The sequence below is a fragment of the Gouania willdenowi genome, chromosome 22, assembly GCF_900634775.1.
Source record: "Gouania willdenowi chromosome 22, fGouWil2.1, whole genome shotgun sequence".
Lineage (NCBI taxonomy): Eukaryota > Metazoa > Chordata > Actinopteri > Blenniiformes > Gobiesocidae > Gouania > Gouania willdenowi.
Window position 1 is genome coordinate 24,549,481 of NC_041065.1, and position 27,869 is coordinate 24,577,349.

The 27,869-nt window shown below is 36.6% G+C and overlaps 2 protein-coding genes across 2 annotated transcripts; both read right to left on the reverse strand.

Moving 5' to 3' along the window:
* Positions 1–3,678: 3,678 nt before the first annotated feature.
* LOC114456371 (glutathione-specific gamma-glutamylcyclotransferase 1-like) lies at positions 3,679–5,719 on the reverse strand. The gene is made up of 3 exons (XM_028438092.1): positions 5,404–5,719; positions 5,239–5,274; positions 3,679–4,523 (listed from the first exon to the last, which is right to left on the reverse strand). Exons 1-3 carry the CDS (start codon positions 5,545–5,547, stop codon positions 4,143–4,145), a joined length of 561 nt encoding a protein of 186 aa, XP_028293893.1. The 5' UTR covers positions 5,548–5,719; the 3' UTR covers positions 3,679–4,142.
* A 2,872-nt stretch (positions 5,720–8,591) lies between these two features.
* On the reverse strand, positions 8,592–18,245 carry LOC114456348 (delta-like protein 4). Its single transcript, XM_028438047.1, has 11 exons — positions 17,784–18,245; positions 17,434–17,685; positions 16,657–16,711; positions 15,962–16,225; positions 15,099–15,159; positions 14,626–14,756; positions 14,366–14,535; positions 13,879–14,098; positions 11,911–12,652; positions 11,709–11,817; positions 8,592–9,572 (listed from the first exon to the last, which is right to left on the reverse strand). Exons 1-11 carry the CDS (start codon positions 17,835–17,837, stop codon positions 9,567–9,569), a joined length of 2,064 nt encoding a protein of 687 aa, XP_028293848.1. The 5' UTR covers positions 17,838–18,245; the 3' UTR covers positions 8,592–9,566.
* Between the last annotated feature and the right edge of the window lie 9,624 nt (positions 18,246–27,869).

Sequence of the window (27,869 nt, forward strand, 5' to 3'; positions counted from 1 at the left end):
GGAACAGCGGGCTCTCCTATACACCTAACTGTGTCTCCAACATTGGTTCTCTGAGGTTTAATCTACAAATTCAAAACAATGAGTGGAATTTAAAGTGGAATTTATACTTAAAAATTCCACTTTATTACAACATGTATTAAAAATACCATGTTGTATTTTTAATTTTAAAAATACCATGCAACTGGTGTTTTTAAATACCATGCAACTTTCATGTGATTACTTCAATAGTAAGTATAGTCTCCTTTGTAAAGTCAAACAAATTATTCTCAGTAAGAAACAAGAAAGTATCGTAATTTATTGAGCAATAGTACTGTACATTTGTGGTTAATTTGTAAAAAATAAAATAAAAAAAAACAAAACCATAAAACATTTCACGATTATTTTGAAATTAAATGTTAAACCTTTTCAAGTACCCCTGTTTGGGAACCATTGGACAAAATATATTCAGGATTATTTATGGAAGTTTTTATAAAAACACACACGCGTATTTTGTACTTATGGGAAAGATACACAAAAAACAAGATTTGGAGACATAAAGTGACTTTTAACAGACGTGACTCCAGGGACAGATATCACCCTTGGACCTCCTTTTTTTTTTACTTTTTTTTTTACGACTTAATTGTTATCGATCAGCTCATTTTTTATAGATATAGCTTTGAGGAGAGGTGTCTAAGTGAACTGTAAATCATGAAGCTTTTATGCAGCACAACTGAGCTTTTCTAGCCGATTGGAGCAGGTCCAATATCATTGCAAATGCTCATTTAGGCAAGACAAGGAAAATGTGTTTGAAAAGCTCATTTAAAAAGTACAACAGAAAACATTTCACCGTTTAAAAATCAATAAGACCATTAAAGTCAGCAGTAAAAACATTAAATCAACCATAATAGGATTAAAAATCTCCGTCTCAGTCATTCGCAGTAGAGAAGAAGAGTGCCTTTAACTTGGATTTTAAAAACGTTCACTTTGGATGATGACTTCAGCTCTGCTGGCAGCTTTTCCACTTCTTTGCAGCATAACAACTAAAAGCAGCGTCACCATGTTTGCTGTGAACTCTGGGCTCCACTATCTGACCTGTGTCCATTAATCTGAGAGATTACAGCAGGTCCATTACCATTGCAAATGCTCATTTAGTTTGTGCGTTAAATATTAAGAAGTTGGTTGACATGGGGAGATTTTAGTCTGACAAAATGAAAGTACAACTACAGTTTAAGAATACGTCATGATTAAGGGTCATTTCATGTAATTGTGATACTGAATATGTTCAGGACAACTTCCCAGAAGTCCCAGAACCTGCATGTAAGCAAATGTTACCAAGTTACACAGCTGAGAACTTTATCAGGCTTCCTTTTTCCCAGGATATTATTAGCAAATCAAAATGAAAGTAATTTTAGTTTCATTATTAGCAGTCCTTATACGTGACAGGATACACTTGTATTAAACACATTTATCAAATATGATTAAAGATCACAATAAAAGAATGGTGTTCATTCACCGTCTTTGGTACAACTACTTTCCTTTGAACTTGTCCGGTCATCATTTACAGTAATGAAATTATAGGAAAGAAAGCCACACATAGATGTACATAAACAGAGTTGTTGTGAACATTAGCATACAGTGTAGCTTACTGTAGGTGAAATGGAACAAGAGAAACAATAACCTGCTGTCTGATGTGATGACCATGCGATTAATAATCTGTTCCTTTTGGGTTGAACTCGCTGTCCTGCTTCTGTCATCACTGAACAAGGACATTTGGTACAAAAGCTGCAAGAAATAAATGTTCTTGGTCTTTCTCTGCCTCAATGTTCCTGTCCATCGTCCCTCCTTAGAAGCACTTTTTAGTTTTATTAAAGGTAATGCAAATGCAACACCCAAGGCAGCCTTTTCCATGGACATTGTTGTTTTTTTTCTCCCTCAGCCTTGTTTTAATTGTTTCGTTTTTAGGCCAAATGTGAAAATTCTGTGACGATTTTATATCTTACTAGTCCAGTGCCTGTTGGAAGTATGTATTCACATAGGGGAGGAGCATAAGTAGAGTTGTCAGTTATGGCCAAATGAGTATGTGTTTGAAGGTTGGATGTACAAAGAGGTGTACATACTCTGTACTCTGTTGTGTTATAAAGGGGTATATTTGTGGGTGCAAAGAAAAATAGTGTGTGCAATTTTCCTGGTTTAATTCTATGTGACATGCACATGATAAACGTGTTTTATTTTTGTTTTTTTTTAACTCATTTTTATGTTTTTCTCGTTTGGTGTATTTTTCTGCAATGTATGTTTTTTTACTTCATTATGTGCATTTTTGTACCTTTCTGTTGTCTTTTTGTGCATTTTTTGTATTATTATTTTTTGTTGCCATTGTAGTGTGATTCTGTTGTCATTTTGTGTATTTTCAGTCATTTTGTGTATTTTTCTGCAATATATGTTTTCTTGGAGTCATATTGTGTGTTTTTGGAGCCTTTTTGTATATTTTGGTGCATTTCTGTTGTCGTTTTGTGTACTTTTTGTATAGATGTTTAATTTTTTGTTTTATTTTACTCATTTAGTATATTTTTTATTATGAATACCTTATGTGTGGTGAGGGCGTGGGTTCTCTCTCACACACGCACGCGCATCAGCCGCGCACATGCACGTACTCCGTCACTGGTTGTTGAAATGCGTGTGTAGAGAAAAAGAAAACGGACCCGCAGGGCGGGAACTCTTTCGTTGTTGCAACTCTCTCTCTCTAAACGGCTGTGTGCGCGTTCAGCGTGTACATCCAAGTTGTGCATTTGCTTATATAGCATGTGGTGAAAATATCAGCGTTTATAATGCCGTGGAGCCACGTGTGACATTTTGCTGCCAGTGTTTACAATTTACAATCTACTGCTGAACTGTTTCTTCGTTGTTAACAACAAAGCTTCATTGACGTCAGCAAAGTTTCACAATACATCAGTTTTACATGTTTTTCCCCTGTCAGACCATCTACTGAACACGGTGATCCAGTTATATAACACCAGGCTGCAGTGATCAGTTCACATGCACTGGAGGACTCTGTGTCCAGTGATATGCGAGCTCTGTACTTGGACTACACACACACACACACACACACACACTCCTCCTCTGCTGCATTTACAGCTCTCACCTTTGTCCCAGTTTGGAAAAACTCTTCTTCGAGAGCGCGCGACTCAAAAAGCATACTTGTTCAATCATGAATCAACTGTTTTTCTTAAGACCGGCATGTGCACACAGCACTGCATCGTAATAAAACATCAGACATGGATGAACCATAAACCTCCTACATTCACCACTAGTTTAGATGCCAATAAGATCTGTTTTTTAGTGTATGAACAGGCTTTCTAATAATGTAAAAGTGTGCAAGCCAAACACAAGCAAGTTTCATTGTAAACGTGGAGGGAAAAAAAATCAAATTTGTAAATTATTTACATTAAGCAACACAAGACTTTATGTACATTAACTGGAAAGTCTGCAGAATGTGTGGCTGCAGCAGCAGAACGTAAAGTAAATAGTTGACCTGCTGCAGGGAATTTTTGAGGCCCCTAACCCTTGTCAATCATCTCACGTTTTCATATCCTGGTGTTTCTAACCTTTTTCATATATATATATATATATATATATATATATATATCTTAAAAACAATACAATTACAGATAAGAACTTTCCAAACAACATTGCAAAACAAAGTATCAGAGCACGTATATAAGCTTTATTTGCAGAAAATTGAGTTTTTTTTCTCACAGATACAGTAATTGGCATTTCAGCACTGACAGAGTCAACATTCCTTTGAGCCATGTGGTATGAAAACACGAGGCAGGAGGGTCTGTAAATGTGTATGGGGCCATTCAACATATATGTACAGTATGAGAACCACATGTGGGACTTGTTGAAACAGCAGAAGGAAAAAAGTCAACATTCTTTTTGTCATATTTTCAAATATTTTCACACTCAAAACTTGCAAAAACAAAGATTAAAAAAAAAATAAAATAAAAAATACAAGCATAGTAAGGTTTCAAAATGTGATCAATCTCTGGAGAATAAGAAACTGTAGTTTCTCATTATCCAAAAGTCGCTGTAGATCAGTATAACAAAAAATACACTAATAGAATAAAGTGCTTCAGGCAGATTTCAGCTGTAGAAACTTCATAATTTCACTTCTTGTTGCTTTTTTGCACAATACTGCTAAGAGCTGCCTCGATAGAGAAGAGGTGTTCATCCTCCACATCTGGACAGTGGAGCCTCATGAACTCGGCCAGGCGGACCAGGTACTCAATGTTGTGGCCCGCGTTGCCACTGCATGTGGCGACCTGGGTGGCGATCTCTTGGTTTGAGGCGGGGCCGAGGTACAGGGGATTGTCTGAGGTGGCGATGTAGACGATGGTCATCAGGGGCTCTTGATTATTCCCTTCAGGAAAGAATTCCACCATTTCTCTCATGTAGCCACCCTGAATCACCTCTCTCTGGTTCAGATACTGGAGGGATTCTTCCATTTGATGGTCGACCACTTCGAAGGCAAATCCCCATGTGTGTGCCTGCAGAAAGAGTGCTGATTCAGTGCTGGTACAGAACAAAACCAAAAGTGCACAAAGAGTAAAAATAAATCCTGTTTAGATAAAAGGGGTGCACTTAACCTCGGTTTCTTTTTGAGTCAATTGAGAACATTGAATCATTGCCAAAAGAGGAAGAAATTAGAGAAGCCAGAGAAGTATAGAGGTAGATTTGTGTCTTCATTATTAAATCAAAAAATAATTTTAATTAAAAAAAAATCAAAAAAGTTTTTATTTTTCAACCAAAAAAAGTGTCTCAAACATTTGTTTGCATTTTAACACATTCTTATTTGATTGAAAATATGAATTTTTGATTGAAGTGATTGCAGCATAACAATCAATTTTTTATTGAAAAGTTTTTTTTTTGTTTTTATTGAATAAAAGACACACATCTACCTCCATATTGAAGCAGTAAATTTGACAAATTAAACCAGCCAAAACAAAGAAGGAGAGAGGGATTAAAAAAAAAAAAAAAAAAAATCCTGTGAGGAAATTCCAGGGAACATGTTTACCCAGAAATTGATACTTCATTGCACAGTTGCACACTACTGTCTTAGGTCAGAACACTTACTTTAGGAATGGGACACAAGCAGGCATTTTTACACCACAGTTTTAATAGCAATAAACTAAGTAACATACATTGAAAAAAAAATCAAATATGAGAGAAGGTTCGATGCAGCTTTACAAAAAGTGTCTTTACCTCCTGATCTTCCACCAGTGTGACCACTCTGCCTGGCTGTGAAGAAACAAACAATAAAGTGCTGTAGGTAAATTAAAAAAAATATTAAAATATTTTTCCAAGATTTAAAAAAAAAAAAAGGAAATAATTTACTTTTTTTTTTTAATTTATTTTTTAAATCACTACCTTGTCCTTGTCTCCTCGGTGAAAATCATCTCCTTGCCAGAAGCGCCTTTTATAGCCTTGGATGAATCCAAGTTTTCTTGATCTGTAGTCAAAATTTGGCCTCCACACCAGAGATCCATATCCAAAAATCCAGTGGCTGTCCATAGTCTCTACTCAGTAGACAAAGCTGTCGGTTCTTGTGCTTCAATCATTGCATTTCAGTCTCTTTTATAATAAAGCGCTGAAGATGGAGACACGTCCCTTTCCTGTAAAAAGCCTTACGTCTGGAAACGATGCTGTCATGACTTTTCTCCTGACCGCTCAAACACGTGTCTTTGTTTTCAGACCAAAGACAGGCGCTAAACCAATGAGCGCTCAGTTAGGGCGGGCTCAAGAAGGAAATTAACCAATCACGATCGCAGATGTGTTGGCACCCCGTAATAAGTTATGAGGGGGGCTTCCTCTTATTCTCAGGCTTTCAGGAAAAAGAAATCCAAACTAAAACTCAAACAGAAAGCAAAAGCAAATTGTGTTTTAATGCTTAAAACACGTGTCACTGTTTATTTATAGTCTTTCCTTCTATATTCACATCTTTAACACAACATTAAGCTTAGAAATGAGTCAAAAACGTGATTTGAACATTGCAAAACATTCTTTTTTGTTTAAAAAAAACAAACAAACAAACAAACAAAAAAAAAAAAACCCCAGAAAAAATGAACCTCTGTATCCCAAAGTACCTGCCAGTGAGTAAGACAGGTGATCACATTAGGTGGACAGTGTTATCTGTGACTTTAAGCTCATTAAGGATCAGTGTTGTGAATATATGAGCAGAACACAGCTGAGTCTCAGATCCTCAAACATTTGCTTCTCTGACTGTTACTGACCTGTTAAACACGTGTTTACACTACAGGTAAAACATGCTGCCACCAAGTGGCAATAGAGGGACCAATTCATTCATCTACTGTACCTGATTATCCTCTTATCAAGCAGTGATAACATCCAAGTTACAATTTTGTGATATATTCTTGATAATCTGTTAAATGGCAATAACCATGTTCACACAATGAAAAGAAAACTGTTGAAATTTAACACCGATATTTAAAGTTTTAATAATTATTTAGAAACATAAAAAACCTAAAAATCATTATGGATCTATCTTCATGATTGTGAATGTGAAATATATTTTATCCCAGAGTGCAAGTTAAATGGTAAATATAAAAACTATTGCTTTAAGAGAAAGAAAAACCATACACAATTTGATACAATCGACCAAACATAGGCAACTGGTGGCCCAGGGGCCACATGCGGCCCTTGGTCTAATTTTGTGTGGCCCCCAAAATAAAATTGTGATTTATGAAGTCGGAAGGTTTAACAATATAATACACAAAACTCCAGAAACACAGAAAATGACTGCAAAATGTACAGTGTCAAGAAAATTTTTTTTTAAAAAACACAGTCATAAAACACACAAAATGACAACAAAGACGCACTAAGCAACCGTTTAAACACACAAAATGACAAAAACAACCACATGTACAAAAGGACTTCAAAGACGCATGAAATTACGCGAAAGGAAAATGTACAAAATGACAACAAGAACAGAAAAAATAAAACAAAAACACACATGACGACTTGAAAAATACACTAAAGCCCTATTTGCACGAGATTAGTTTTATCTCGGGACCACATCCAATTTGTAATAATTGCGTAGAATGTCTGACGTTAATCCCGTACGAATCGGCCATGTCAGTAGTTTGTAAAGTAAAAATTCCCCCGCAAATGACCTACTATATTTTGCTGAACTCCGAGGTCCTGTGAAAATACTAATCCAATGCGAATGGGCATCTCTGTGATTTAGACAGAAATGGGCGGGATCTGATGTGTGATTACGCATTGTTTTATTTCCGGGACTCATGTTTATTTATTTATTTCATTAATTTTAAGATTTCTTCTTGTGACCAGTGCCTACTTTTCTTCTTAGCGCCCGCAATGTTAATAAAAATGTGTGCAAATGTTATGCAATTTGCAGCACATTGACATCATATCTGGGAGATGTCCATAAATTTCAGCAAAATCTCAGGCTTCGGTTATCCTGTGCGACTGCGCCACATAAAAAGCAGACGTTGGGGGGGGGGTCCCCAGATAATACTTATCCCGTGCGAATGGGGCTAAAGACGTCAAAAATTCGCCATATTGATGAGAAAATCTATAAAATTAATTCAAAAAGACCCAAAATGTCTAAAAACTAAAAAAAAATAAAAATAAAAAAACACACAAAAAGTACAAAGTAAAAACCCATTGGTCTTTCCTGTATTAATGCTCAGATTGGTCGATATTCTAAATGCTGACATGAATGTTGATAATGTGGCCCACGGATCAGACAATCATATTTTTGTGACCCCCATTGTGATAGAGTTGCCCATCCCTGCGATAGACGATAATGGGTCATGCGATAACGATACGCGATGATATATTTTTGGAAAGGAAAATCTTGCCTTTACTGTAATTGACTTTAACTATGGACAGACTTTTCAACTCAATCAGAATATTAAAAAAATAAATAAACAAACCACAACAATCTGTGATGTAGTGATGCCATCCTCAGCGACACGTCTTGTCACATTTTATTACTTATTGTTATTGTTGATATTAAATATTTAATATTAATATATTTTGTCGCACAATATATTGTCCCACCTTCAAACAATAGGTGTGTTGTGGATTGAAATTTACTGTAATTCACACCCCACACTCCCCTTAGTGGATGTGGAGCTCTAGGCATTTACATTGTCAGCATATAGCAAGAAACGTATAAAAATAGTTACCATTTCAATTTCTGTGTTTTGGCTGAGAGGCAGAATAAAGCAAAATAACGTTTTCAATAATATAAAGACCACAAGGAATCTTTATTGTAATACATATTCTTTAAATATATTGCTTTTACTTAAATATCTTCCCACACACTTGCTAAATAACAATGCTGTCGACTAAACGATACCAATAACATCACATCTTACCCACACAGAGAAGACATGGAATCTTTGGAATTGCTGTGACGTTTCTACATGAATTTACAATACTTAACAACCAAAGACTGACAAACAAACTGTGTACCAGATATGCATTTATTTTTTTGTTTTTATAGAAAAAAATAAAATAAAGACAAAGAAAAAAAAAAAAACACTAAAAAATAAATTCACTTTCTGGGGGTATCGATTTAAAAACAGATGTACAAGTCTAATCTCACCATATAAATATACACTATTTACAAAATAATTTTATTAAATGTAGAAAGAACAGTGCTTCATATACTTAAATTACTAATGAAATAATAATCTTACAAAAACATTATTAGAACAGTCACTGCTTTAAAGGCGTCCGTGGTATGATAGTCACTTTATATATTTCTTAGTCTTGGTTAGGGATGATTTTGCATAAAAGGAGGCCTCATCATAAGTTTCCCTGCATGGTGCCTTAGCATATTGCATTTTTCTTTCATTGTCCGTGTTGCTGTGCAGAGACCAAAATAAGGCAGGGCACAATGTCTTTTTTCTTCTTAAATACACACACACACACACACACACACAGACATACTGTATATATTTATATATAAATGAGGCTTTAAGACGTAGGCTTCATACATTCTTTATAAGAAAGGTTTGACGAAGAAAATGAATAACCTCAAACATCTTCAAAATGAACCGTTTTCAGTAGTTTGTTAGTGTCCTGTCTGATTGAGCACAATGCTGAATTTGTCTAGCTTGCATAGCGCATTGCTGGTCACGGGAAATAGAAAAGGCTGCCACTTCTTCCACAGGCCTCTTGGTGGTATACGTTGATTAGTTTGATTGCCGGAGTGCATCAAAGGTAGTCCTTCTTCTTCTTCTGATTGCCACACACAGAAATAATGTGCGATTGGGTCAACTTGGGCGGAGGATGTTTAGTCCAAAAAAAAAAAAAAAAAAGCACTGACGGCGCATCGTTGAGTCACATTAGCTCTTTTGTCTCTTATCCAGTCTGTACATTCCTGCATCTCGCAGTTGATTTAGTCTATTGCATTACCAAAGAGCACAAGCACAAACTCCATCCAGTTATCAAGTTTTCATGAGCAGCAACTTGCTTTTAAATAAATCCCCACTTGTAAACAGTCCACAGGATATCTGATGGATTACATCTTCCTTTCATTATACCTGGAAGCAAATAAGACAACAAAATGAGGCACTATTTGACTATTTTAGCACTGGAAAAACAATCCCTTTCTGACTACACAAAACGCTTGTGTTTTATAATTTCCCATGATCTACAGCAGTGGTTCCCAAACAGGGGTACGTGTACCCCTAGGGGTACAGGAGCACATCGCAGGGGGTACTTAGAAAGTTTTATCAATTAATTTAAAAATAATTGGGAAGTGTTCTTATAGTACTTTTTTAGGTTTTTTTATGTATTCATTTATTTATTTTACAAATTCACCACAAACTAAGAATATTATATTATTATTTTTTGCTGTAGAGGCCATTTTTATCTCACTTCTGACCATAGGAGAAGTGAGATAAGTCACATAAAAGTTGCATGGTATTTATTTATTTATTTTTAAATGATTTCCACTTTAAATTACAACCATTGTTTTAAATTTGTGGAATAGATCTTATGAAACCAATGTTCAAGACACAGTTAAGGGTTTACGAGAGCCAGCTTATGAAAATATGGAGAGGTAGTTATGATATGAAGAGGGGGTACACATGATTAGACAGAAATGCAAAGAGTGTACATGGGACAAAAAAGATTGGGAACCACTGATTTAAAGCAAGTGTGAAACTCAAGGCCCGGGGACCAAATCCGGCCCCTTAGAGCAGTTTTTCTCAAACTTTTTTTTGCTCAAGTACCACTTTCTCTTATTTCTGAATCCACGTACCCCCCTTTGTCCATCTACAACATTTTGCTTACAAAACTATTTAAAAACAACTGTAGGGATGTACCGATACAACTTTTTCCCTTCCGATACGATACCGATATTGCAGCCTTGCGTATTGTCCAATACCAATCAGCATGAATCATACATACTTGTATTACTTATTTTGTAGTGTGGAATGCTAGGAAAGGCTTGATTATTTAAAACAGACCCATTTATTATAAACCAATGGATTACATATAATTAACCTTTTAGAATAAGAATATTCTAAGACTGAATAAAATAAATTTATAGATGCAGTCTGATAAAATCCTATATTCATTTTCTGGCTGATATCAGACCGATATCCAATATCAATATTCAATATTCAATATCGAGACCCCCCTAAACTATAGAGCGTTATGATGGAATGAACAAGTGATAATACACATTTTAAATAATCTCATTTTGTAAATAAGTGGAAATAAACACTATTTAGTGTAGTGGTTCCCAACCTTTTTCAAGAATTTCTGGCGACACCAAAGACAGTTTTTTTTGTCTAGAATTAGTTAATCATGTTTGAGCTCAGAATTTTTCTAACTGCATTTTAGTTTAACTAGATTTAGATTTCACAAAGTGAAATTATAGAAATAAAGTTGTTTAAGATTGTGTTGTTTTAATTTAAAAAAAAACAATAAGAATTAAAACATTTCAAAAATCTATTTTATTTTTTCAAAAATTTCAGGTAACCCCATTTAAACTCCAGGCGACCCAACATGGGGTTCTGACCCCAAGGTTGAAAAACACTGATTTAGTGGCTCCTGATTTAGTGGCTCCTGATTTATTTCTATAGTTTTTAACATTTCTGGTCATATCACGCCTGGGGTGTGACCAAGACTCTTTATTTGTTCATTTTCCTCTCTCTCTCTCTCTCTCATACCCCCTGTAGTGCCACCGCGTACCCCTAGGGGTACACATACTCCCTTTTGAGAAACACTGCTTTAGAGCAGTGATTCTCAACTGGTGGGTCGGGACCCAAAAGTGGGTCACGGACCTGTACAGGGTGGGTCGGAAACAGCTGGTCAAAAATAAATAAATACTTAATGTCTCTCATAATGGACTTGCCTTTTATTTTGAAAAACACTTTTCTTTTGACAGGAAATTGATTTATGTTTTAAAAAAACTTTATATATAAGCTATTTTTTAAATACTGACTTTGGTTTAAAAAAAAAAAAAGAAAAAAAGTTGGGTCAAAATTTATTGACTGTGGCAAAATGTGGGTCCCAGGGTGAGACCAGTTGAGAACCCCTGCTTTAGAGTATCCAATTTGTCTCGCAGAGAGAGAGTTATTTCAAATTCACTAATTCAATAAAACTCGACAACATTTTTAAAGGCTGAACTAAAATGAGTTTTACACGTGGTTTAAAGTATTACTTACCTCAGTAGCAATGATGCATTCGTTTTTCTCCTCTGCCATTACAAACACAGACTGGTACAATGAATCTCTGGAAGAACACAACGTTGATATTCTGCACTCTGGTATTTCCCTATGAAAACAAAGCACAAGTCATGCTACAAGGCCTGGATTCATTAAGATATTCTAAAAAAAAATGTGTTAAAATCTGACCAACGGCACTCACTTGTACATTCGACTCAAATGTGTTTTGTCTTGTATTGTCTTTTCACAGTATTCATCTCTGTCCAGGAGGGACAGTTGATCTTTGTACCCCGTTGAGGACTTAAAATCCATGTGGTAGTGGTTGATATGGTTGTGGTTGGACTTTTCAGCAGAACTGTTCACCTCCAGATCAATCTTTTTATTTGTGTTCTTGAGCTCTAATGTTGAGATGAGGTTCTCCTTCTGGAAGTCGGCCTTGGAAAGGTTGTTCATGGTCTCTGAGTCCCTCTCCTTGTCTCTCTGCTTCTTGATGTGACGTGTCACCGCCACCGCCATGCACGCAAGCACCAGAACGGCCACGAGGCCAACGCCCAAACTGATGGCGGTAAAGTTCAGCTTTTTACTGGACTCCCAGCCTGTATTGGGGCTAGGGGTGTAGGCTACAGCTTCGTTTATGGTCTGACAGCGGCTGCCGCTGTATTGTGCGAGACAAACGCAGGAAGGTTGGCCCTTGGCTCCAACGGCGCAGGTGCCACCGTTCAGGCAGGGCTGAGAGCCACAGCTCCCGGTGGGCTTGTCACAGTGGCGGCCTGTGTACCCTGGCTGGCAGGTGCAGGTGTAGTCATTGATACGGTCAACGCAGGTGGAGCCGTTTGCACAAGGGCTGGTGGCGCACTCGTTGATATTGATTTCGCAGCGAAGGCCTGTGAAGCCTGAGCGACAGCTGCAAAGGCGGAGGTTACCATGGACCACACAGTGTCCACCTATGCAAAAAAAAAAAACATCAACACCAATTTAGTTCAAATCGCTAAATGCATACGAACAGAAATGATTCACAAATTAAAGAGTAACTAAACCCTGACATTCAAAAATGTCATGATTATGGGCGGGGCTCCTGGAGCAGCTAAGACACGCCCATTCTATATTGTAAAATTTCCAAACAACAATTAATCCTATGCTAACTACCAGGGGTGAAAGTAATGGATTACAAGTACTCACATTACTGTAATTGAGTTGCTTTAATGGGTAATTTTTTGAGTATATATCTAAATCAGTCATTTTACTTGTACTTAAGTATGTTTTTTAAAAAAAGTAAAGTACCTGTATTGATTACATTTCTACACCCAGCTGTTACTGAGTAAATTACTATTTCATTTTATCAGTCTTGGAGTTCATAAATGTAGCTGTACTTGAGATTTATTTTTTTTAAATTATTTTTAAATATTGAATTTAATTCATTAGTTTTTTTTTAAATAATTGTACAAACCTTTCTTTTTATACAAATTCTTTGTGGAAAATAAATTAAGTTCTAATTGTGCAAAATTTCATCTCTTCCTTTTTAAGTTTATCAGTGAGATGTTTACCGTATGCAAAGGAACCGTGGCAAGATTTATTACCAGAAATAAACGTGGGTTGTGAAAATAACTAGTAACTATTACTTTGAGTGTATACTTGAGTGTTTTATGCATGACTTACTTGTACTTGAGTACGGATACATCAGTACTCTTTTAAACCTCTGCTAACTACGTACACATTCAGTACTTACTATACCTCTCTATTCACAATTCTCTCAATCCAACCTGCTCTAGTTTTTATAGGAGGGGTGGGGCCTCTTATTGTTCTTTTTAATTGTCTATTATTCTGTTTTATAATGTATTGCACTGTTTTTATTATTCTCTGTTTATTGTAAAGTGTCCTCACTTTTAAATGAAATGAATTATTATTATTATTATTATTAATATAGTGGTGGTTGGTGACATAAGTCAACAGAACACCGCAAACACTCATTCTCAGGCAATAGCAAGATTTGATTGTAATAGCAACCCATAGAGGGCAGTCACTCATACAGTTTTACAATAACATATGCCAAATTGAAATACTAAAATGTCAAAAACCCTACTTAATTCTCAAATATGCTTGATTTTAGAAGAAAAACGTTGTATTTGGAGTTTAGTTACTCTTTCATGAGGGAACTTGACTGATGCCTTACCATTGGTGCATTGAAGTGAGGTACATTTGTCCATTTTCTTCTCACAGTTGAGTCCAGTGTATCCTGCTGGACACTCGCATATATAACTCAGTCCGTTGTCCCTTTCTTTGCAGTTGCCACCATGAAAACATGGTGTGTCAGCACATGTCAGCGCCTTGTGTTCACATTGTAGGCCCTCAAACCCCTGAGGGCAGACACACCTGTAGCCGTTCTCTGACTCCTGCAAACACAAAGTTACAACATTCACCACTGAGCTTAATACCAGATATTACCCTCCAAATTAAAATCCTGTTCTCTACTGCTCCAATAATGAACTCCTTTATCGTCGTTATGAAGTCTATTTACAGCACGGGGTCTGTGAACTGGGTCATCTACAGACTTGACAACCAATAGCATCCTCCTGGAACGGCAGATAGATGGAGGCAAAAACAAAAACAGGAAGGCCTGTGTTGTGGGAAAGGAGCGAGAGATAGGCTTCCGGCCTTACCAGGCAGTGGCCTCCGTTATGGCAGGGTCGGCTGTCACACTCTCTGACCTCTGAGTCACAGTTCACCCCAGTGAATCCAGGCAGGCAGGCGCAGGTGTAACTGCCCTGGCCCGTGTTCATGCAAGTAGCCCCGTTGGCACAGGGCCTGTGGTGCGTGCAGTAGTTTAGATCTGTAAACAAAGGAGTGCAAATATAATTAAAGGAACAAAAAGAGGGCACAATAATAAAGCACCGTTTCGAAATGAGTGATGAGTGCACACCTTGGTCGCAGAAGATTCCTCCCCAGCCTTCTTTGCAGGTGCACTGCCACGGCTCTTTACAGGTACCATGTTTACAGGACGGATGGAGTTTACACACATCACAGAATAGCCCTTGCCAGCCCTCTCTGCATCTGTTCACACATGAAACATGGCAGGTGGGTGAGGGACATGTTACAGCTGCTGTCTGTTTTCCTTACAAAGGCCCAACTGACACAGAGCCGTATTATTTACACATCGAATGTTTTTTTTCAGCCCACAGAGATGTGGGATGCTTTTTTTCGTATCAGCAAATATTGTCTATCACCCAGGTCTTTGTAAATCAGGTAAAAATAGTCAGGACGCCAATGTTTTATTGTAGAATATCACTTCAGACTAGAAGCAAATCTCCAAGCTGCTTTGTTTATTTCTTATATTTGTATTAATATGGTGATTAGGTTCATTTTCAGGCTTGTGAAACGTGCACTAATACTTACTTGCACTCTCCTGGTAATGTGCAGTTTCCATTTCTTTCATTGCATCCTTCAAGACAGATTGCTGCAAAAAGAGACCAACAAAGTATTAGTTTAATATGTTTATCACGGTAACTGATAAAAAAAAAAAATATTAAAATTAAACTTCAGAACAATAAAAACAACAACAACAACAACAAACCAAAGGTAGGGTAAACAATATAATTTATGTTGCAATAAACTATGATTTTAAATTGAATATACACACTTTTAAACCACATTTTTAAAGGTAATGCAATATCTCCAATTAAAAGGGATGGTTGATTTGAATGCATTTCCTCTCATAATGAAACTGGCATCATTTGAAGAGGAAAAAGATAATAGCCAGGGATTATTCTGTGCTGTGCGTGGTTTGGTCCTGGTGAACGGGTGGTTCAGGGCGCAGCAGATGCTTTGGTCTCAGAGAAAGCGGGACAGCTGCCCTATTGTTTGTTGGGTGCTCGGTTCGAGCCCCGCCTGCAGCTGCCGCCCCGCAACGACCCAACAATGGAGGCCCCGCAATTTAGCGGCGCGTGGCGGGCGATAATGCGGCGATTAACCCCGGCGCGTGCTGCTGGGCCACCGCCACCCGGGATTAAAGAGATAGAGGGAGAGAGCGCATGCACGTAGCTGTTTGTGCGTGTTTAGGTTTTACACACGACTGTGGTCAGGTTACAGCTGATGCAAAACAAGGGAAAATACCAGATCCTGGTGCGTAATTTCAATTAAAATCAATAAGAAACATAAATCTTACAATGTCACTTTTTTTTTTCCCATTTAAAAAACTAATCAACAGGTTTTTGCACACACAAACACATATTCATGACGTTCTATTCACTCATGCTTACGTTCTTGGCAGTATTCGCCTTTCCATCCGGGTAGGCAGGCTATCTGCCCGTCCTGCCTGCAGGTGTAGTGGCCAAAACGGTCGTCTCTCGGCGTGCATATCTTGGAACAAGTTTCTCCATAGTAGTTTTCTTTGCAGATGAACCGGTATGAGTACCTCAGCTCTGTCTGCGTCCCGTTCTGCACATCATGGGACCAATCAGGCCCTATTCCCAACTGCCTCTGGATGGCAAAATAACTGATCAGAAAGTCTGGGTTGGTGGTATCTGTACAGAGAGAAACAGCATGAAAAAATATTTAATAAAAAATTATCAGAAACTGAATCAGTCCAAGACAATGAATCATCCTTTTTAACAAATGAGCCAAACACTCCTTATAACAAAGAAGGTGAATATCCAGGAAAAGGCTGCACTGAGCTTCTTTTTTTTTTTTTGCTCTCCATTTTCCCACGCGTGCCAAAAATATAACAAGGGAAGTGCGATTGTGTTGAATGAATTGGATTGTAAAAGGATTGCCGTGTGACTCATAATAAAGCATCCTATAAAAATCTATGACCGTGGAAAAGCCAGATGCTTTCGTCAAGAATCGAACAACCCCAGTAATAATAAAGATGTGAATGAAAACTGAGTGATTATAGACTATAGATTTAATAGCTCCCTCTATCGGTGAAAGATATTAGATGTTGAAATCTGCTTACCTTCAGGTTGGTCCGCTGCAGAGAACCAGGCTTCAATAACTAAAGAAAAAGCTCCCTGTGGGACGAATAGGAGAATAAATATTACAATAAAATAGAAGATAGCACAAATAAGATAATAAGTGAATGAATGAATGAGTTATGGAATAGTTCAAACTGATAAGGATGATTTTTTTTCCATTTTGGAGTGCCTGGTTTCCCCATTTATTTATTTATTTATTTTTGGACAAATTTCTTTCCCCTGTTTTTCCAAGAGCACCCCAAACTGCTATAATTTGAATTGATAGGGATGTGTGCTATTATTATCACAATTACTATTATTATAATATTGGTTATAATAATAATAATAATAATAATAATAATAATAATAATAATAATAATACAATTAATAATCATATATTAAACAATAATAACCAATCCCCCCCCCCCTTCTAAACCATGAGTGCATTTAAATGCCATAATTGTAGTTAAGTTTAATTTAGTTATATACGGTGATGATATAATACTTTACATCTTAAAAATGTATTTACATTGATCATAAGACTTTGTTCAAGAAGGTAATATTAAGTAAAACTGTTGAAATAAAGAAAATTAGAGGCAGCATAAAGTTTATCCCATACACAAAATGCTTTATTTTATTTTATTTTATTTATTTGAGTAAGTGAATGTGTTTTCTTAAGTTTAATAGTCGCTACTCTTCCATGTGATCGAGATAAATGAATATAAATCTGTATAAAATGGGAGGGAATGGACGCTGGAGGCGCGCGCTCTGCGTCTTACCGGCCAGGTGAAGTTGAGCGGCAGACGCAGCTTTGCGTCCCGCTGGATGCTGAAGGAGTCTGTGCCCAGGACAGGTGTGGTGGCTCGGCCGAATATGCACTTCCCAGGAGACACCTCGGTCTGGAAGTTCTTCAGACACACCTTGAAATAAGTCCTGCAGCCGTCCATGCTGCAGCGGAGTCCGTTTGCCAGCAAACCTTTAGTATTCTGAAAATGATGGAGCTCTATCTCGAAAACACCTGATCCAAGAACCTATAAGGAAATCAACAGTGAGCACAGCAAAAAAAAAAAAAAAAAAAAATGCACATTTTCATTACGTTTTTGTTAAAATACTCTATGTCAAACTATACCTGAGTAAACAATGTTATAAATATTGCGAGGGTAGACGTGAACCCAACGGCCATCCTTTAGTTTTTATGTGCGTATCCTTTAAGAAATAGTCTCCAAGAAAGAAGTTGCGTATGGGGAGAAAAAAACAAACAAAAAAAAAAAAACACACACAAAGTGTATAAATATAATCCACCGTTCTGCGCCTGTGGGGTATAAGATCCAGCACGGAATCCGTATCCAGAGGGGAAAAAAGTGGGTTAAAGACTTGGGTTATCCAGTGCTGGAGGTTTAGACAAGTGTCAGTAACGTCAATATCCACAAGTGAGACATTCGCCGGTCTTTATGTTGCCCATCCATGGTGCCAGTGAGATGTGAGCTGAGCTGATGCGAGGCTTGTTGTTCAACCATGTGGCTTATCATCAGTGCATGACTGCCTGTGAGGGTCTCTGATGGCTGCCTGTTTATATACCCGGGGTACACTGCACCAGCACGCGCACTGTAAGTCAGCAAACCCCGCCCCGCCCCGCCCCCACCAACCCAACACGTCACATATCAGCGTGGATGTTTAAAGATCTCACCAACAAATTTTATTTAAAAACCAACCGATGGAAAATCAATAGGCTGTGCGTAAATTTGAGTAAAAATAAAAAAATAAAGAGAAAAATATTTTTACACACACTGTAGTGGAAAAAGTATATGACATTTCTATTTGTTGAAATATTATCCTACCACATATGTTAACCGGGGCCCAAATCCAGTCCTTTGGAGTATCCAATTTGGCCCACAGGAGAAAGTAAAAATGACAGAGAAAACATGAATCATTGTGTAAATGAAGCCCAACAATATTTACAGGGCTCACAGTTTTCCCGGTTCTAATATTGCATGATTGCAGCCAATTTTTAATGTTAAACAGTTGAAAAAACTCTAAATTCTCACAAAATCCTTCAAATTTCCTCAAATTTTGACATTTTTTTCCCCCCTTTATTAAATATAAATTGATCACAAAATCTAGGGATTTTAAAGTGAAGATCCTGTTGGGGCTGAAATCCACAGTGCAAGTGCAAACAGTAGCACAATAATGTTGAAATAACCAAGTTTCCCGCATAAAATTTGTGGCCCACTGGAGATCAAACATCTTCATATTTCCCCCCCAAACTAAAATGAATTTGACCCCCCTGTCTTATACCAAAAAAATAAATTAAAAATAAAAAATATTTCTCAAAATCAACCATAAAGAAACAAAAAGAGAAATTTTACATTTTTAAGTGTGGACTTAAAAGTCTATATTGCTAAAGAATAAATCAATTATAAACCTATAAATTGGGGTGTACAATACCACTAAGTTCACAATTGGTTTCAATAATGGGCCTGTGATAACGATACAATATAATAATTTTGAAAAGAAAAAACTTTAACTTTGTCTGGAAATACTTACCATGGGTATGACAATTTAAACTCAATAAGAAAAATAAAACCATAACAATCTGGTTTGTATTAGATTGTAGATTTAAAAAAAAAAAAAAAAACTGAACCCCCCACTTCTTCGCGAAAGCAACCACTTGTACCTTTGACGATGCATCTTGTGACGTTTTAATACTGCAATATCTCATCATACGATATATTGCCCTACCTTTAGTTCTCAACACATGGGTGGAGGCCCAATAGTAGGTCCTGTTTTAAACAGGTTCTGGACATTTTCTTCAGCAAAGGTGCTGTATATTTTGTGCTTTTATTTTGAATGGCTTTCATTTATACATCAGTGTGATAGATAGATAGATAGATAGATAGATAGATAGATAGATAGATAGAAGTTAAACCTCCCTTAGATCTGATCAGTTATTTTGAGTATGTCCATGTTACTGGCTCGACACTATGGCTCATATATCAGCTGAAATGGAGCGTATACTTTATTAAACCACATATTCTGGCATGTAATTGTAAATCTGGAAAGTATTTTATGTTTATCATGTTTGTATTCATCAGTGGTTGTTTAGATTGGATCGTGGATCGTGAAGAGACTTTTAGTAACATTTAGGACTCATGAGTTATTTTTCTGTAAACACACCGGCACACGTGCAGTAATCCAGAAAATGGAGAGGGAATGGGTCATTTTGGTCCATAACAATCATTAAGCTGCTAAAACTCTCAGTAGAAGAGGTTGTATATTTTCTAAATGAAAGTACATGATGCATGAAGTTTTGTCTTCCTGTTACTGAACACAACATTTACATTCATCTAAACAAATTAGTAAAAAAAAAAAAAGAACTCTTTAGAATGGGTTGACAGGTTAAAAAAGTGAAGCCCCCAAACAGTACTTGAGAGTCGCAGAGTAAATAAAACCCAGAAGCCACGTGTAATTTGATCACGTGAAAACTCACGCTGGGTGCAGCCATTGTTTGCCTTAATCACCGCTGCAGAAAGTCGATTCAGCGCTGAGGATTTACAGTGAGGGAACAGGATTCAACCGACGTTCCCTTGCCATCAAGGTGCGTGGCTGACCGTCTCTGATGGTCTCTCCTGCTGAGACGACTTCATCTCTAAACTCCATACTCTGACTTATAGGGTTGGAGGCTCCACTTCAGGCCAGAGACAATGGACAATTGAGTGAGAGGCAGGAGTGAGTGAGAGGCCCGGAAATCTCCAACCTCTTTTCAATTGAAAACATCACTTTTCCCACCATTCACCAAACTGCTCAGATCCTGTGGACAATCAGTCTGTTTATAATGACACCTTCAGCACCGCTCGTCTTCTAAACCAAAAGGCACAGCCTTGAATTGGCTTCAACACGATCCAAATGAATAAGTGTAGGCTTTGCATGTTCTCCCTGTTATCTTGGTGGTGCGTTCAGTTCATTTATTTTGACTTGTAGGTTCTGTGAATATTTAATATAAAATAACTTTTACTTTGAAAATTTATGTTCACTTGAAGACTTCCTTATAGACTTTTACGTTCTGATTATGGGTGCAACTTCCTGTGTGATCGGTGCAACTTCCTATGTGCAATATACTGTAATTCAAATGGAAGAAGGATTTATATACACATAGTTAAGTTTGAGTTTTTTGCTTAACCCTCTTCGTTGTCTTACACAATTAGCCCTTGATATATAAAGTTATCATATGCCCAATCAATATATAACTTTCACTTTTGTTTGCTTTAATAAAATATTAAAATAGTGCCTACAATTGTTTGTATTTGTTTAAAAAGCGAGCGAAAACAACATCTAAAGTGTATTATAAGGGTTAAACTGCTTTTTTTTCCCCCTTTTAGTGTAGTTCACAACCATATCCAAAGTAGCAGATCAAGGAATAAAGTGATTACCGTACTTGTAAAATAAAAAGTGCTTTCAAAAAAGGGGACATTAACATGCAGTATAGACAATAATAATTATTCACAATCCATGGCTCAAAGTCATTCAGGCATGAGCATAATGACTATCATTACCTAAAAGGCCACATTGTTGAGATGTAGAGTAATGGTTCTTTACCCTAGTGGATGTACTGAACTGTACTGAAAACTCTTTTAATTACATTTTTAATGAATTCATTATACAAAATTGAAATTTTACATTGTCATACATTTTTTTCAGCTTTTTCTCATGGATGGAGATGAGTGCCTTCATACATCAAAACATTCACACATTTCTATATGTAATGAAGTCCGGTGAGTTTTAAAGAATAACAGCTGAAGTAAAGGAACTAGAGAAGAACTAATTAATGCTTAGATTATCCTGACTCAGCTTTAACAAAAACAATGATAAAATCAGACGTGTTGATGCATCGTGTTAAAGTGATACACTTACTGGACATTTCTAATACTCAAGTGACTTTATTGCCAATCGGAATGATAGCATATCTTGGAGAGACTCAGAAAACCCTCTGCACGGTTTACTGGTGCTTTTTAAAAATGAATAAACACAGCCTTGGAAACAGACCACGGCCCAATACCATCTGCAGCTTTATTTAGGAGATCATTTTTCTCTGTGACAGTGTTTATAAAGCAAATTGTGATGGCTTATTGTCTTTTTTTCTTTCTTTTTTTATATAGCAGCGTCCAAAGCCTTCAATAAATAACCTTATGATCGGGAAACAGAAAAAGATCAAATTAGGACTTGCTCGTGGTTGCTATTTATGAGAAGTTGTTTGATGCAGTGGAGTTTTGGCTCTTTGGCAGTTCCCAGGAGCGCTCGCCATCACCTCATATTTTACAAGTAACAGATTATAGGAAGATATTTTAAATCTTATTAATCAAACAAAATTGTATTTATTACGATCAGACGTGCAATTTTTAAACTAAAGGAATGCAAGTTTTGAAGGAAAAACTGAGGCACTGTTTTATTAACATTTACTCAAAAATATGTGACAGAAGTTACATCTGTTGATACTTTATTAGATCTTTAGATATGTCCCGGAGCCAGGGGTCGACTGGCCTTCTGGTGGACTGTCAATCCAAATTGGGCCAGCCCGGTCCTCAACGTGTTTTTTTTTTTTTTTTTTTAATTTAGTGTTTTGTTTTTTGAAGAGCAAGTGGAGGCAGATATGTTAACAGGTGGCCAAAAATAGCCCAAAAGTGGCAAAAATGTGACAAAAAAAGAGTGAAAAGTGACTAGCAGTCACGAGTGGCCAAAAATGGGTAAATAAAGAGGAAGTATGTAATGGCAAAGGGTAGCTTAAAAGGGCAAAATGTGGCAAACAATAGTGAAAATGGCCAAAATGTAGAGAAAAAAGAGGCAAAACGTAGGGAAAAAGGAAGGTATTTATTAGACAAAATGTAGCTTATTCATTGGATAAAGGTGTCAAAAATAACTATGAAAAATGGACAAAAAATAATATATATATATATATATATATATATATATATATATTTTTTTTTTTTTAGATAATAGATACAAAACAATAATGTTAATTTGATGACACAATGTCAGTCAACACATGCTAAATGCTAATTTACTGCCACATATCAAGCATGCATATTTAGCCAGCATGTTGGCAGTTAAATAAATCGGTCCCCACACAATTAAAGTCTCTATTTACTTCCAGAATAGTCATTTAGTTTAGTTATCTTACCAGGGATTTAAAACTAAAGGTGAGCCACAGGTGCAGGGAAAGTTAATGGTCTGTAGATGTTTCAGGAGGTGAAGTAGGAAGGTTGCCGAGTTATTGCACCATACGATTTATTTTTAGGTTAACAAATCGTATCGTGATTTCATTTGGTGTCAAAATCATTAATCATGAATACCCTCTGTAAGAAAATAATTATTTATTTCAATATTTTTGAAAGCTATAGGGAGCCATTGCAAAAGAGTCAAAGAGCCACATGAGGCTCCAGAGCCGCAGGTTGCAGACCCTTGCTTTAGGGGCTACGTAAAAATGGAACAAAGGAAGTTGCAAAATGGCCAAAGGAAAAAGGTAAAAAGGGGTTAAAAATGTCCCCCTTTTGAGGTTTTCTGGGGGAATAATAATTAAAATGAAGACAAAGAGCCACATGTTGAGAATCACTGACTTAATAACAGTTTCTACAGGGTGTCACTGATAATGTAGTGGACAGAAAATACCAGGACTTAATTTTGGTCCCAATCCACCCCTGCCCAGCGCCCCCTTAAAACAAATGTTCTCTTTTCATCTTCATTCATATATTTACTGATCATCTTTCCATGATAGTATGTAGCAGCATTTTTGAGAACAAAGTTCACCACTAAGAACCAACTCACAGCTAACTCTTCTCCACCTTTTCTCCATTGATGCAATCATTTCTCCATTTGTCTAACCTTTGGTTCTTCTGTCTTGCATGGTCACTTTTTTTGGTGCAATCTGTCCAATAAGTGCAGGAGGAAATTAGCCACAGCGCAAACAGATGGCCTCTTTTGGATGAGAGACACACGACGTTTAAAGCACAGCCGTTTAACAATTCTTTACAGCACATTTGATCTCTATGCCCCAATCTGTTCAGCTGATCAATGGGGCTTTTGCTGTGGTCTTCCAATGGATCTGAGGCATCTAAGCATGTCACTCCAGGAGGAGAATTCACCTGCTGTCACAACTAGAAACACAAAGGGTGGTGTAATTCCTCATGGCATTGTCCATTCATAACTTATTACACCTAATAAATAAAGGGGGAAAAACAACTTTTTACCTGTTTCCTCATTCAGGGCAGCATGGAGGTTAAATCTTTGATGGTGTCAAAAAAGTAAATCCTTAACACTGTCTGGTAGTAATGAAGTTAATTATTTCTTAATAAATCACATAGAATATCATACATCTTTATAGTAAAATGCAGCATTTGTGTTTCTATTGATTCAGAATGCGGAAGAATTTGATGCCATTTTCCAAAATTGAATAAGTTGACAATGTGTCAACCTTATGAAGAGTGTCTATTAGTACGGTTGCTGTAGGGACAACCCCCAGTGCTGTTTGGTACGGTTACCAAAGTACACATACATAGCGTCTTAGGGTTAGGTTATTTATAACCTAATATCACAATCATTTTTAGGTTTAGGGTAAGGTTAAGTCTTAAGTCACGTGACCTAAACTGGCCAAATAGGGGCGCTGCGTACAAATAGAATCTTGGTATATTGATACGGCAATCAGATGGATAGCCACTGCCTTAAAACAATCACAGGTGTGAGAGTAAAGAAACATCAAAAGATTAGGATGTATACAAAAAAATATGAACAAATGTTATTTATTTATGAGACAATTTATTTTTTCCATTCATTCCCTTTTTCATTTTCATGTATTTTCATTCTGTCGTGGTGCAACCTCGTTACATTCCATGTCCAGAAAGGAGCAGGGCAAAGAAAAATTCTTCTAATGCCTGTCATTTACTCAATCAAATCATCAAACAATTGGTCTGCCAAGTTTACAATAACTGAGATAATGATATTACAGCATTATTCGAAAATAAATAAATAAATAATACATGAACAAATTCAAGGACGTACACGCCTGCTCTCAGTACCAAAATAGGAAAACAAAAATCACTAATCACCATGTTCATATTATTCAACTATATGATTATGATTATTGTGGAATTTCATTGGATTTGTCAGTGATTATGGACATTTGAAGTGACATATCATTACCTGCACAGATTGAAAAAAGCATTTTCACTCGACATAATTAAAATCTTTCAAATTCTGTTTCTGTGATTTGGAATCTGAAGTAAAAACAAAAAAAAACACACGCCATAAATTATACAGCATGAAAATGTAAATATCCATGTACATTATATTTGCTTTCAGTTTAAATGACATTTTAAGCACCAAGTAGCTCGTACTAGTGGTTAGAGTAATGTGCTTGTCTGTTGTCGGTGTGTAAGGTTGTGGAATGCTCAAGACAATGATTTATATATGCATATATTTTTTTTAGTTTTCAAATCTGTTGGTTTGCATTTTTATATAAAAGGAATTAAAACAAAAAATGAAGGGTTAATGAACTAATAGGAGCCTTTGAACTGCTGTGGAACTTTCCAGATGCCCTGTCCTGCGCTGTTGACATAACACAACCATATGCCAGCATTAACAACACACAAACCCAGTGTCTAGATGCAGGCAGTGTGTCACTCCACCCGGGGTGTGTGTGTTTTGTGGACGGTAGCATCATGACATCATCACACATGACCGCAGCTGTAATTTATGGTTAAACAACACTTTTCTTTAATGGTTGACGTGTGTAACTTAGGTCAGTGTGATCTGACACCATGTGTGTAACAGCTGTTTACTCTCTGTGCAGAAATCCTCCCAATTGTTCCTGAAACTTGCTTGAAGCTCATATTGATCCAAAGAGAAAAGCTTTACCATCAAATTGCAGCATAGATTTCATCAAATTATATTATAGGAACCAAATAAAAATGCTTTGAATGCAACATAAATAGCATTTTTTTTAAGGTATGATAATTATAAAAAGAAAATCTGTGCGGTAAAAAACCCCAAGTAGAAAATAAAGTGATGCCCAGCTGCCTCAAGAGGTTGGTTAAAGGTAAAGCAAGAAAAAAAAAGAAATAAATACCATAAAAGCAAGATTTTAAACAACATCCAACATTATTTCGTAAGGAGAATTTGGAAATCATGAACCAGAAACTTGTTCCTACTGTTAGGAAAACTCAAAGAGCAGACAAAGCACAGGCCACGTACAGCAGCTGGAACGTTCATACAGTATAATGATGTCACCGCTAGTAAAGAAATCCTAAAGAATGTCATTCAGAATCCTTAACCTGTTGCAGTAAAAGAAAAGAAAATGCTCCTTTCTTCCTGGAACTTAGAGGCTTTAAATTTGTTAAGTCTCCAGAAAGGAACCTGGACTCTTTCAAAGCGATCAGCACACACCTCTGAGGAAGACTGACAGTTAGTTGGCAGTCGAAACATGTCAGGGGATCAAAGTAAATTTCCCCAAAAAAAAAAAACCTGTCTGAATAAATAAAACCTTAACATTTACTTGACTCATGTACAGTGGAACATTCTACTTCTTATTTGACTTCTGCACACGATTAAACCTAATCAATGACTCTGTTAATATAAAGATATATATATATATTACCTGCACTACATTTGAACTATATATCCTTACATTGTAAACTATTGGTAATAAAACTTTTTTCTGATTCTGATTTTGAAATGTAGGAGAAACCAAACATTAGGCTATCACAAATATATATATATATATATATATATATATATATATATATATATATATATATATATATATATATATATATATATATATATATAATAAATGAAAAAATCTATTCAAATCTCATTCTAATATTTACACCATGTCTTTATAACTGTAAACAAAATATTTCATCCTTCCTTTAAAGCTGCTCAGTGTGACAGTGATTCATCTTATTGCAGAAATGAAGGCTTCAGGTCGAGCAAATACCTGAGAACCCATGAAACACCAAGGATTTGATGCAGATAGACACCTACAGCACAATTGGCAATGCTGGTTAATGAACATATTCAATTACTGCTGTACTGCATTGATAAGGGATGCGACTCCAAGGTTTCTCTTGTCTCGAGAACAGATGAAATGATGTAGCACAAAAAATTAATAGAGAAAAAAAGAAGGAAAAATGATATGTCCATGTATTTTTATATTTATAAAGCTTTTGCAATAAATGACATACATAAACAAATGAAGTCAAACTGATCCTCCACATGCTTGTTGTACCTGTTTTGTTGTTGTCGTCCTGTTGCTGCTTTTTGCGTCAAGAAAATACACTTGTGAAGGACACTCCCAGGCTCAGTGAGAGAACGCCAAACATGTTTTTGTTACTTTGCAGTTCTTAAAGCCGTACCAGTGCAAGGCTAAGTGTGTGTGTGTGCGTGTGTGTGTGTGTGTGTGTGTGTGTGTGTGTGTGTGTGCATAGAAGACACTGAGGAAATCCTCCCTCACCCTGAGCCAAAGCATCGCCGCTTTACATGAGACAAAAACGACACGGCAGGAAAAGGAAAGAGATAAATGATGGAGAGGGAAGAGCGTGCTGGTGTGAAGAAAGCTGTTAAAGTTCAACCATTCAGCCAATCAGGAAGACCGTGCACACATAATGGATAGCAATTCACACACTGATCCACCTGCACGAATGGGTGCATTTACTGTGTGGGTGGCAGATATGGGCAACTGACAACCTGGGGGCCACATCCGGCCCCTCGGTCTAATTTTCTGTGGCCACCAAAGTAAACATGACTAAATTACAATAACGAATACACAGCAAAATTACAGAAAAATACACAAAAGGACAATATAAATACGCAAAAATAATAGAAAATATACAAAATTAATCCAAAAACACACAAAACGATAGCAAAAAAAACAAAATGAGAGAAACACACAAAATGACTTTAAAAACACAAAATGACTTTAAAAACACAAAATGCCAACCCCCCCCAACAAAATTACAGAAAAAAAATATATTAAATTACAACAACCAGATACAAATAATGGAACCCAAACCAGCCCTTTGTTTTTTTTTTTTTGTTTGTTTTTTTCATGTATTAATGCTTAGATTGGTCATTATTCAACATGCTGACATGTTGATAATGTTGACCTCGGATCAGAAAATCACATTTTTGCGGCGCCTGTTGTGATAACAGCTGACCATCCCATGGTTGT

Coding starts and splice junctions, on each gene's coding strand:
- LOC114456371 (XM_028438092.1), bottom strand. CDS start 5,547: ATGGACAGCCACTGGATTTTTGGATATGGATCTCTGGTGTGGAGGCCA. Junction 5,275..5,403: donor ACCGAGGAGACAAGGACAAG/GTAGTGATTTAA, acceptor GTTTCTTCACAG/CCAGGCAGAGTGGTCACACT. Junction 4,524..5,238: donor CACTGGTGGAAGATCAGGAG/GTAAAGACACTT, acceptor CTCTTTCTGCAG/GCACACACATGGGGATTTGC.
- LOC114456348 (XM_028438047.1), bottom strand. CDS start 17,837: ATGGCCGTTGGGTTCACGTCTACCCTCGCAATATTTATAACATTGTTT. Junction 17,686..17,783: donor TTATAACATTGTTTACTCAG/GTATAGTTTGAC, acceptor ATTTCCTTATAG/GTTCTTGGATCAGGTGTTTT. Junction 12,653..13,878: donor CTCACTTCAATGCACCAATG/GTAAGGCATCAG, acceptor TTTTTTGCATAG/GTGGACACTGTGTGGTCCAT.